Source organism: Ziziphus jujuba, chromosome 1, assembly GCF_031755915.1.
Source record: "Ziziphus jujuba cultivar Dongzao chromosome 1, ASM3175591v1".
In the NCBI taxonomy this organism is placed as follows: domain Eukaryota; kingdom Viridiplantae; phylum Streptophyta; class Magnoliopsida; order Rosales; family Rhamnaceae; genus Ziziphus; species Ziziphus jujuba.
The window spans coordinates 23,791,986-23,805,562 of record NC_083379.1 but is presented as its reverse complement, the minus strand read 5'-3'; the positions used below and the strand labels follow the sequence as shown (position 1 = coordinate 23,805,562).

Here is a 13,577-nt window from a genome sequence, read left to right as displayed (position 1 = left end):
TATCCAGTCCCCATGAAGCTATTTTTTAATTTTAGAATACATAAAATCATCTTTCAATAGACAAGTTTTAGTCATTTCAAGCGGAAGGCATGTTGTGACCATAGTTAAAACAAGGGCCAAGTTTTCTGTTTTCTCTTTACCATTTGTTTTATCACTTGGGGAGTGTAAAAGTGTAGCATATGGGTAAGGTTTCCATTGATGTAAATTGTAAACCAATCAATTGGATGATTTGTAAAAAAGGACTGTTTTAAAGTATATTATTAGAAGTAAATATGTACTTACATTGTATATACACATATATTTGTGGTGGTTTATCTGGAATCTTGATGATGATTCTGCAAAATTGCGAGACAAAACTGGTCAGTCTAGTGGACATGTCATAAATACGTAGTGAGACATAAATGTCGGAAAATTAAAGAGAGAGAGAGAGAGCTTAGTGCAGAATGATGTGCACGGAACTTTCTTTTTGGACGTCAGCGATTGCTTGGAACTTGTAACGACTTTTTTGTTTTGTGTTTACATTGTTTGGAACCGAGAATTGAAATATTAAAAAAAAATTGAAAATTTTTTAAAAATTTTTTAAAATTTTTATATTTGTTAAGAATTAAAATAAAATTTATTTTACAAATAAAAATAAATAAAATTTTTATAATATTTATCGAAATTTTATAAAAAAAAAATTATGAAATTTTTAAATCAAATTTTTTACAATTTAATTAAAAAATTTATAATATCTATCGAAATTTTAAAAATTTTTATAAAAATTTTAAAAATATTTAAGAATTTTTTTAAGTGATATTTAGTAAATTATTTTACCAAATTAATTTGAATGATTTTTTTTAATTTTTAACTATTTAATGATTTAAATAAAAAGAAATAAATTAAATTTAATAATTTTAATAAATTTTATTAATTGATAATATATATATATATATATATATATATTTGCTATATATTTCGTATATAATGTATTTATTAGAATTTATAATTACACATTAATAATGGATTATATAAGAATGAAAAATAATAATATAAAAATATAATATTATATAAAATTGATATTAATAGTAATTATATTAATAATATTAAATAAATAAAAATAAAAAAATGATATAATAATATATTATATTAAACATGAAGGATAATTATATTTAATACAAAATTTTTAGGGTTAATATATTAATAATTACATAAAAAATTATTAAAGAGATATATCTTTTAATAATTACTTTTCACATTTCATATTTTAAAATGAGAACAAAAAAAATACTAAAACTTTTCAATTATATAATAATTTTATAAATATTGAGATGATATTTATGAAATATAATGTAATTGTAATGGCTGTTTTATCTTAATTAGTAAACAATTTATCAATAATAGTTTTTTTATAATTGTTATCATTTACTATAAATTAAATTGATTAAAAAAATATAATATATATATATATATATATAATATTTTATAATTTTTATAATCAATTTGATAATTGATTGTTTAAATAAATTAACGCTAAAGTTTCAATAAAAATTTTTATTTTTTAAAATAATTTTATATTGATGTTTGATCTTTTTAGATATTTTTAATAGAAATTTTTCTATGTAGAACTTTTGATATTTCTACAATATCAAAATTTTTTAATCTTGTTCGGAACTTAATTACATAAGTTTTATTAAAATGTTGATGCTTGAAGGTGCCAGCTACTCTAAGAAGTGATTTTAGTGGATCCGTCCATACAGAAAGCCCTTAAATATGATTGTCACTCACCTATGGGTCTTTGTATATCTACACCATATTTTAAAGTAAAAGTTACTGTAACACTTCTTTTATTTTGTAAAAACATTTTGTAATTTTAAAACTTACAGAAATATCTTGTATTTTGTTTTTGTTGGAATATTATTATTTTTATACATAATTAAAAAAAAAAAATTTGTATGCACCTGTGAACAATTTAATGGGTTATAATTACATATAAACTACATAATTGAAAGTGTGATATTGCAATAAAAATTAAAATCTAGGAGGGGTATTTTTTTTTTTTTTGTAATGTTTTTAAATACAAAAGCATTTATGCAAAATTAGTAATGCAGGAAACAGTGTATAAGATTTGGTACCCATTACTTGCAACATTGGATTACTGAACCACTGTTTCACATATTTTGGCAGCTTTCCAGAATTTCCTGTTAATAATTATTAGGCATGACAAGTAGAATTTTTTTTTTTTTTTTGAAAAAAAAAAGGTCTAATTGGTAGATATAAATAATTAAGAATGTAACATAATTAACTTGATGTTTAGCTATGAATGATTTTGGAAACTTAAAAAAATAAAATTTTGCTATTTATTATTATTTATGATAATTAATTGAAAGCATTTAATTATACTTTTCATAAAAAAGTTTAAAAGTGAATATTATTATTTAAATTGTTATATAGTATACAGGTTATTATTAATCAATGATCATCAATAATCACAATTAATATCTTTTCAATCATCAATTATCACAGCTAGTATATTTTCTAACACCAATTGTAACAAATAGTTTTTCTTCTCCCCCCCCCCCTGAGAAATAGAATTGGAAAGATTTTAATTAGAAGAAACTGTATGGTGCGTATGATGAGGACACATCCAATTAAGGAAATTAAGCATAGAAAATGGATTTCCTGGTGGCCAGAGATATATAAAAATAAAATAAAATAAAAGAACGGACAAGGCAAAGTAGCGAAGACAATGAACTTTGTAAGGGCCCACTGGTGGGCCACCATTCTGATACTGATTGATGGGATTGCCTCTGCCACCTAGATCCACACATTCAGACCCGGTCAAACCTCATCTTTGATCATCATCATCACTATGATGGTATCCATATCATCATACATACATATCCACACACACACACACATATATATATATATATATATTTATATACACACAACTATTTACATTCGACCATGCACCTCTTTTCCGAAACTCACAATTAAACCAGAAACGTCTGTGTATTGGGCAGCTCATGCCTGATGCGGAGGACCGTAAACGACTTGAAGGGGAGTGCCGCCGCCGTCACCGACAGGGTCACGGAGTTTCCGTACGACACGAGACAAACAAGAAACGGTTCGTTTATTTTGTTTATTTATTTTTCAAATTTGCATAAATTTTAACATTTTACTTAACTTTGTTTTACTGTTGGTTATTGTGTCGTGTCGTGTAGTGGATAACGTTAGAGAGAGAAAGAGTGAGAGTGAGTGATAGAGAGAGAGAGAGAGAGAGAGGGTGACCGCCGTGAGGGCTCTGCTGCCGACACAGAGATTCGCTCGCTCGCGTGGGGGACCCGCCCGTTTTCAGCTGGGTGCAGTCTTGCTTTTGAGACTGACACGTGAACTATGTGGATCCCACTTGGCACATTATTTATAGCACTATCATTAAAATATATAAAAATTTATTTATTTTTGTTGAACAAATAAAAATTTTATTTATTTAAGGAAAGGTAAATAATTGGATCCTTTTTTTTTTTTTTTTTGGCTTTTCAGAATAATAATAATAATAAAAAAAAACATAAAATAAAAGAGAGCTGAGGAAAGTGGGGACCACAAAGGGGAGAGTCAAATCGGTCTATGAAATGACGGCCGGGTGGGGTTGCAGGATGTGCAGAGGTGCAGGTGTGCAGGTGGGGCAGCAGGAAAGCAGGGCTGGTGATGATGCTGATGCTGGTCATACTGAGTGGTGACGCCAATATTAGGTGAATCTTGGTTAGGGACCTCTCTCTGCCCTCTTGCGTTGCGTGTCTGCCTCTTCTTTCTTTTATTTTTATTCGATTCGTTGTCTTTCTTTCCTTTGCCCACCCCCCTGTAATAAATTAAAACAACTTAAATTATCCCATTTAAGGAATTTCTTAGCTTCTATTATGTTAATCTTTTTTTTTTATAATTTTTTTTATTATTTTAAAATAATTTTTTTCTATCATTTATAATAATTTTTTTTTTATATTTTATAATGAGTATGAATAATATTCAATTAGCCAACTTTTACACTATTCATTTCGATCCTTTTTTAATTTATTTCTATCTATACGAAGATTCAAATTTATGATTGTTTATAAAAAAAGAATTTTAAAAAAAGAATATACATGATTGGAATTTCCAAGGCTCCAAGTTAATCAGGAAAATAATAATACTAATAATAATAATATTAAAACGTCTTTGGACGAGATGGACATTTGCAAAATGTCTTTCGAGGACAAATTTCAATAAACTTAATCAGGAAGGTTTAATGCCCTCGCATATGACTGAAATGAGTGGAGACTTATTGAAACTTTTTTTTTTTTTTTTTTTTTTTGCCTGAATGATTCTACTTGTGTCCTTTATTTAATGTCCTGCTCAGGAAAAGAATAATAATAATCATATTAAAAATTTTAAAACAAATATAACTTTCTAAACATTGCTTCTGCTTTAGATGGAAAATGACACACATTTTCGAATGGGGAGCACCCATATTATTTTAAAATTGGGGGGCACCCAAATGATAAAAAGTGCATGAAGAAAACAAAACGTTGACCAACAAATCACGGCCATCACATCCAATACTTTGATTATATTTTATGTATAGCAGGATCTCTCTCATTCACTTCCTCAAACCAATTTTGGAAATCATATCAACCATTTTATTAAATTAATTATAGTATTAATTAGAAATAGGTAGGGAGACAATGTTTCATATATATATATATATGTATATATATATTTATATGATCAAGCTTTTCTAAGTAGGTCGCAAAATCTTTTGTTTACTTTTGTAAGGTAGCTACATGCACTCATGCATATGAATTATATAATATTTATTAAAGTATCCTCAAATCACTCACATACAAAAAAGCCAGCGCGACATCCTCCAGGATTTCAAACATTTTCACCCTTTTTAGGCTTTTTAGAAGGCGTATTGGAATTGGAAAATCTGTGCATGTTATAGGCATCTTTGCTACAGGTCCCACTACTGGTTGTGCTTTTCAATCAAACCCCAGCGCCTGTGAGTACCTCAGCGCAGGTTTCTTTGACCTAATAATGATTCACGACCAAACACTTTGTTATCTCTGTTGGGTAATCGTAGAAGCAAAAAAATTGTAACTACCAAATAATCACTGTTTATGATAGTTGAGACGGTGGTTGAGACAATGATGACATTTGTTTATCATGGCCCTTTTGGTATATATCTATATATATATATATATATATGCATATGGGCATAGCCGTGAATTGAATTATTATTATTATTTTTGAATCGTATTACCATCAAGCTGTGAGACTAAAGGTCTTTTTTTGTTTTTAGATTGCAGCTAAATTTCATTTGAAAGTGTCCAATATTGAGTTGAGCTATTTTAAATTTAATTGGTTCAATTTGATTAGGTTAAATACATAAAATACTAAAATCCGATTGAAATAAATACAAAATATTATTTTCATCCACTCCAGCGAAATCTTACATTAAGAAAATGTGCCCATATGCTACAATGTGTTATTATTTTGCTTTAATAATTAACTGGCAATCCTCTTTAAATATATAACCAATTGGTATTCTTTGAATTCTTAATTTATGATTTTTATAATTGTGAACTAACCGGTAATAGCTCTCTTAAAAATGTTTCACACTCTTAGTTATCCTGGGCTAGAATTCAGGTATGCAAATTAAAGTCCATTTCAATCATCAAGTGCCCACCAATCAAGCTCTTCCAGCTTTTCTATTTTGTTTATTTTTTAATTTTTTATTTTATTAACAATTTTAACTTTTAATTTTTTAATTTGGTGCAATTTAAATTTTATTTGACTTTTAGTTATAAAATTTAATTGTTGTTTCACATATAGTTATTAAATTATATCAATATTCAAGAAAAAAACAAAGTATAAAATATTAAATCTATTGATAAAATTCTGCACTTTTGTATCCTTTGTTTTTTTAAGAAAATTAGTGCAAGTTATCAAACTGGTATTATATCCAATTTCAAACTCTAGAAGATACTAAAAATGCATTTGGGTGTTATTTACCTTTTAACTATAGGATTTAATTGTTTTTTCACATTATTAGTATTAAATTTTATCAACTTTCAAACTAAAGATACTAAGTGTAAATTTATTCATAAAAATTTATATTTTTATACCTTTTAATTTTGTAAAAAAAATAAAAATTAGTACGAATCATCTAATTAATATTAAACTGTATCAAATTTTAAACTAAAAAATATTAAAAATGTAAATTTTTAAACTAGTTATAGAATTTTGTATTTTAATACATTTTAATATGAAATATGATATAGTTTAATATAAATTATATAAGATGGCTACTAATTATTATTAATCAAAAATAAAAATAAAAATCTAAATTACAATAAATTGAAAAATTAAGGGATTAAATTGTTGAATCAAAGAAGTTAATGACCTAAATTGCAAACCTAATTATCAAAGGGTCAAAATGCAGCTAACCTTTTAAATATTTCATTAGCTTTCTATTCCCTTTCTCCTGTGTCATTTTTTTTTTGTTTGCAAAATAAAAACATATATTGTATTAATTAGAAATCTCAATACATAAATTAGACTAGATACTTTCGAAGGAGCCAATTTGGCCTTTGGTCATTTTAAGATTGAAAGGAGATTTGCTCTAACTTTAGAATCCTCTGTTCTCCCATGTTGGAATTAGAGAAGAATGATATGGGGTGAAATTCCAAATGACTAGTGTTATAAAGTCCAATAGTCTACTTACAAAGCCTAATAAAATGTGTAATGCTATTGACACGATCTACTTTATCAATATATTTATCGAAAATATATGTATCATTGTTAATTAATTGATCTGATTGTGCCAAGAAAGTGTGCAATCTAGTTTAACTGCTCCTAATTTTATAAAGTCACCGTCCAAAGTCTTTTAACTAAAAAAAGCTAAAATAAATAAATGTGTGATAAAAAGGCCGGCCAACCTGTTCCATGTAAAGTTAAAAAGAAACGAATTTGACTAAAAAGATGACAGAAAGTTGCAGATAATAAATGGGGAAATTAGGAAGCCTGTGAAAAATGTGGGAGGAGTATGGGTTAGGGAACTATCAAATCGGAACTAATACACATACAGATGAAAAGAGAGTTGGAAAATTGCGTTTTCTTTAATTTCAAACAAAATAAGTAACCCTGGATTTTTTTCCCCAAAAAAAAAAAACAAAAAAAAAAGGCAACCCAGGAAAGATTTGTCTTTTGAATTCTTTAACCATAAATAATAAAAAAATAGTAAAACAAACGCTCATTAAGGATTGGAAAAGCCTCCTTGGGTCCCACTTGAACGATGAAAGTTTTCAAGTCTTTTCATTTTTTTTTTTCCTTATGTGGATTTTTTTTTATTTGCAAAAAACTTTATTGGCCTTGTAAAGAGCAACTCCTATAAAAGTTACCATTTTTCTATTTTTATAATTTGTTGTTAATATGAATTTTTTGATCATAAATTTCGATATTAAAGTCAAATTTTATCATTTATACTCTAACATTAACTGCTAAAAATTAAGAATGCTAAATTTTAAATTTTCCACTTTTGGATTACTTTTAGTTAATTCAAAATAAAATAATATTAATTAATTTATTAAATAGCATAGAATTCAAATTTAGCCCCAAATTTGTAATTGACAAATTGTATAATCTCTCAAATAAAAAAACAATTTGGAAGACAAATGCAATATTTTGGCAATGGCATATGCCGTTGGACGGAGCGGAGCCAAGATTTTAAATGAGTGGGGGCAAATTTTGTTTTATCTGTAGATGAAAAAAATTACTAGGCAAAAGTTGTAAGAAACTAAATTTTGACTATACAATTATAAATGAAACTATTTATCAAATATTAATGAGGCTACATGCTTAGGGTATTAAATGTATAAAAAATAATTTAAGCTGTCATTCTTTGCTAATTTTATTCAGTACTACAATTAAACCCTTAATATAAAACAATATACAAAATTTTTCACTTTAGTTGTTAATCACAATTAATTTGTAAATAGATGATAAGTTGTATATTGAAAAAATATTCCATTTTTTTATAAAAAAATTTAAAGATAAACTCCAGCATTATAACATCCAATAAACTATTGAATTATGTCCAGTTTCAAATAATTTTACATGTTTTCATCCATAATTACAATTTTCGTATAAAGCACATCATTTATTATAATTTTATTTCTTTGGCTTTGATTTAATATTTGGATAAAAGTGGCTTAATTGCTACATTCATCTAAACATATTGGTGAATTTCGTTTAAGAAAAAAAACATAAAATTTGAAGTATTACTTCATTTTGTTACACACATGTTGAAAATACTAATTAAATAAAATATTTAAAGTTTACATTGCTTTTGAATTTTACATGTCTTACTTCATTTTTGTAGTACACGATGGAAAAAATGACATATTTCATATTTATTTCGACCCATGTAAGGGTAAAACAGGCTTTTTAGAAGTTAAAATTTTGTAACAAAAGTCATATGCTAGCGTGGTAAGTAATGAATTTGTAAAACCTGTGAGGGACTTCATGATCTTTTACAGAAATTTTCCCATTTTAATTTTTATTTAGAAGAGCAGCGCAAGTAGTGCGGGTTTAGACTTTAGATAGGGGAATAAGATGTTTTATTTTTTTAGGCCATTAGGTTCTGTTATTATTACCAATATATATATATATATATACATACATACATATATAAAAATTTTATAGTAAAAATGATATTTTTCATAATATTAACAATAATTTTTTAAAAAATTATCATTAATAATATAAAAAATTATACTAATAAAGACTGCATAAATATATATATTTGTTATTCATAAAAATAAAAAAGGACATATATATATATATATATATTTGTTAAGTAAATAAATGTGTATTCTATTTTAAGAAAATAAATAATAAATGTGTATTTTGAATTGAATTAAATAAAATGGAAAAGAGGAGAGGTGGTGGACCGCAGATTCCAACGAGAAGGAAAAGAGGGAAAGAGAAAACGACTCCAAAAGCCGGCACATGAACAACGCGCCTATGTTCCTTTCCGTGGGCTACAAAACATATTGACGTCTTCTAAATAAAGCAACTTATCCAATTACACACATTTCATTATATACAAGGTGGGACCCTACCAGCGCCCCCTCCTACTCCCCTACCACCCACTTAGCATTTGAGGACTGCCTTTCTTTTCATTTTTTTATTTTTCATTTTTATCACATTTACAATAAAACATAATTTTATATCCAAATTTTAATTAAATAAGTGTATATTGTTACCAAAAATTAAAACTAATTCTTTTTTAATCCAAAATTCAATAGACAAGTTTTTCTCTGTTTTTTTAATGAATACGAGGAAAGGTCCAAATATAATTGTCTATCAAAGTTTCTTTAAAGTAACATATAATACTGTTTATCTACTAAGTGATGACACCAAATGTTGCAGCAAAAAACCTCCCCTTTCCCCACCAAAAAACACAAAACCATGATCGGCAAAGGGGTTAGTTTACACGCTCTGTGAAAGAGCGAGTGGGCGTGCTTTGTGAGTGGAATTAAATAGGCTGCTGTTAATATTATCGGAACCAGATCTCCGGGATACCAGACTAAAAAGGGAATGACACAAAGCCCTATCTATCAGACAAAGCCCACACGCTTGCTTCCACTTTTTTTTCACTCCCTGTCATCACTCACCCACCCCTCGCGTGTCCAACCAACATTTACAAATTACCAGAAATCCATTTTTACATCGTGAAATCGGTGGGCCAAAATAGAAAAAAATTAACCGTCGGAATCGGTACGATCAACGGTGCGAAATATTTCAGATGGACATCAAGTCCTCCATAAACAAATCTCGGAACTTTCTAGAAATGAAAGTAGAAAATACTCTGAAAAGTGTTTCATAAAATAAACCAAGAAAACCAAAAAAAAATAACAATAAAAATAAAAAAAAGCAAAAGCATTATATGTACAGAGGCTCTCCACTTTTTTATAATAAAATATATAATATAATATATATTTTCACTAGATACTCGCTCTCAATTCTCAAAACCAGCAAACTTTGCAAGGAAATGGTAGAAAAAGTTGGGATTGAGAAAAGGGGAGATAAAGATAAAAGGTGAGAGACGACGCCGTAAAACGCTGAAACGACCTGCCGTTCTTTCAAGTCTTTTTACTAAATATCATTCACATCCATAACGGAGGCGGCTCGTTGAGATCAATGGGCAAGCCTCGCCGGACCAGACCCAAGAACGACGCCGTAGAGGGAATTTCTGGCGCAGAACAACCAACCACACATCCATGAGAATCACCGGGGGCTTCATGCTTAGTAGGAGATGAGGAGTCGGCCGCGTCGACACCGCAGCGGGTTATGTCCTTTAAAACTCCGGTTTGCAAGAACTCTCCAAGAACAAGGCGACTAGAGTGAGAGGACCAGTGACCGGAGGGGAGGTTAAGATCAAGAGAAAGGCCGGCGGTGACCGGAGCCGGGAAGTTAGTCTTGGCCTTGGCGCCGCGGAGCGACCTGGCGGCTCCATCATAGGCAAGTGCAGCTTCTTCAGGTGTGTCGAATGTACCCAACCAAACCCGTGTCTTCTTCCATGGATCTCTTATCTCCGCTGCGTAGCGTCCCCACGGCCTCTTTCTGACCCCTCTGTAGTGTCCCTCACGGGAAGAAGCAGACGAGGAAGCCATGGAAAGAAGCTCAGTGGAAAAAGCTTCACAAAAGTAGAACAGCTTCAAAGAGAGAGAGAGAGAGAGAGAGAGAGAGAGAGAGAGAGAGAGGTATTGCGTGGGAAGAGAAAGTGAGCGTGTTTCGATGAATTATCTGAAAAGCCCTATAGAAACAAAAGAGAGTGAAAGATGTGCGTGTACATTTTGTTAGAGGAGGTGTATATAAGTGGGGGGACCCACTTAGTCACCCGTAATCGTCGGTTGGACGGCACGGCCTCTTCATTTATGCATAAAATATGCTTCCCCACCAATGAACCTGAAACCCAAGCTACACACCGTCGGATCGTGGTTTCCACCGTACGAATCGCTTCGTATTCCATCGGACGGCTATGGTATGAGAGACGTATGTACACGTGAGACAAAAGGGCAATGGGTGGGGCCTAGTGAAAAAAAAAACAAAGGAACAGAGCCGCCGCCTGATTAGACGTGTGCGCAGGGATAGCGCGAGCTGTCATGTGAATACTCTACCTCTCCCCGCCGTGGGGATGACGTAAGCCCTATCACTTTGTACGGCGCTGCTGAACGGCGCTGCTTTCATCTAATTTTTATTTTATTTTCTTCCTTTAAAAAAAAAAATTTAAAATTAAAAGGAAAAAGAGGCTGCTGTTGGGATTGCATTCGATTAGAGTGCAGGGGAGGGCGTGGGGGGGGGGGGGGGGGGGGGGGGAAGGAGTACGTGTCGATCAGAGAATGGAAGATAGGAGTTGTTTTGGGGAGAGGTGTCAGCGAGCCCCCCACGTGGAACGTGCATAAGAGGTGTCTGAGTTGCAGGAGACAAAGCCCGAGTTAGGCCGAAGCCTGACGACTGTTTTCTCTTTTAGAAAGTTGGGGATATGTGTGTGGGGGGGGGGGGGGGGAAAGGAATGGGGTTTTCATCTATTAATCTGCCTGCTTGCCGTGTTTGACTCAGTTTGCCTGAAAAAACGGTGGTCCATGACTTGGAGACTTTGGACTCCATGCCTAATTAAACTGCTAACACAAATTAGATAATTAATTTTTAATAAAATTATAAAATTCTAATCGTACGGCCGGTGATGGTTGTGGTGACGTTGGGAAATGACTGAAGCTTTTGCTGCAGCTATCAGGCGCATCTTCACGTGAATCGTATTCAAATTTTTTTTTTTTTTGTTTTTGGTTTTGATTTTTCCTGTTTGAATTATTATTTTTATTATTAATTTTTTGTGAAGTTATTATTATTATTATTATTATTTTTCTCTTTCCCTTTTGACAAAAATTAGTGGGACGTTTCGCTGTGAACTATAAATTAATGCGATCGCCTGAAAGTGATGAAGCTATGTTTTTCTATTCTAGGAGCTTGTTCTTGTCACTTTATTCAGACACACCCAAACCATGTATTATATTAAATATAAATTGTCACTTTCATTTTTTATTTTATTTTTTTTGGTAATAATAAATCGTCACTTTCATTTTGGCCCAAAAGGAGCTGGAAAAAAAAAAAAAAAAAGGTACTTAAGCATCTAAATATGGATTGAGAGAATCTAATAGGGAGAAGCAGCCTAATTACAAAAATAGAATAAATTCTGAAGTGTGCATTTGTTGAAAAAATTATCCCTGTAATATGTTTATAAAATATTGCTTAACCAATAAACCAAAATTCTTCGTGTAAATCACTTCCAATACCTGAATTAGTAGCAGTCTTCTTAGCATATTGAGGCACAAATATTGGTTGGTTAATGGCACCTTTGGTCTAGTAATCCCACCATGTCGGAGGGAGTATATCAAGGGCTAGGATGCTCTCGTGCTTTGTTTTTTTCTCTTTTGCTTCGCATAGTTTCAAAATTATGCGTTTATGGATTTAACAATGGGACACTTGTTTAGAATTAGCACAACAATCAAAAGCTCTTGTCAAATTACTTTCTAAGACTACCCAAGACCTGGTAAAATTTTACATGAAACAAACCTACAAAAATAATTTAATATTTGAATTTAGTTAATACGGATCAAATTGATAAGGGATCAACTCATTAATATCAATTATGTTAACTAATCATAACAGATAAAATCTATGAATAATCCATTTCACATGTTAAAAAGGTATTTTATTAATTATATTATAGGAAAAAATATACCTAGTTTCTTGATTTTGTAGTGTGTTAAACAGTTATGTTTCTATATTACCATTTTATCAAAGGAAAATAAATTTCTAATTTCTCCATTTTTTATTTGTAATAATATACTATTACTTTGTGTCTATTTAATTATTTTTGATAGCTAAAAACAAAAATAAATATTTTAATAGTTAATGTTAATGTTAATATTTAACATTCAATTGCCAATAAAATAATAACGAAGGTTTTATAAAATATACTGATCAAACGAATTAAATAGGTGATATATGTTCATGATTAACCTATATCCATTAAAAAACTAAATGTGTTAACGTGTTGTGTAACAAATGATCTATTAAGTTAAAAAATAAATATGGATATGAATATTTTCACATATTAATTTAATAAATTATGATTGAATGAATAAAATTTAATATGAACATAAATTTAATTCTACGTGATCCATTGCCAGGTCTAATTAGGTCTAATTTTTTACTTTGACGTACTACTGAAACAACTACATTTCTATATCAAATTTTGCATTTAAGGATTTAACAGCGGGACACTTGTTTAGGATTTAGTACAACAATCAAAAGCTTTTGCAAAAATACATTGAAGACTGTACAAAACATGAATTTTATTGATTATTATTATTGATTATTACTTACTGCTAGAACAACTAAATCTATATATCAAATTTTGTTTTCCCAACTAGATGGCGGGATGTTAATGGTTGATAAAAAAAAAGCTATAAAGTTAGTGGCAAAAAGAGACT

At 29.9% G+C, this 13,577-nt stretch overlaps 1 protein-coding gene across 1 annotated transcript; it reads right to left on the bottom strand.

Moving 5' to 3' along the window:
• Window positions 1–9,811: 9,811 nt before the first annotated feature.
• LOC107425089 (ethylene-responsive transcription factor 12) lies at window positions 9,812–10,958 on the bottom strand. Its single transcript, XM_016035022.4, has one exon. The coding sequence runs from the start codon at window positions 10,692–10,694 to the stop codon at window positions 10,188–10,190; it is 507 nt and encodes a 168-aa protein (XP_015890508.3). The 5' UTR covers window positions 10,695–10,958; the 3' UTR covers window positions 9,812–10,187.
• Between the last annotated feature and the right edge of the window lie 2,619 nt (window positions 10,959–13,577).

What these genes read in the sequence shown, in the direction of transcription:
- LOC107425089 (XM_016035022.4), bottom strand. Translation starts at nt 10,694, where the DNA reads ATGGCTTCCTCGTCTGCTTCTTCCCGTGAGGGACACTACAGAGGGGTC.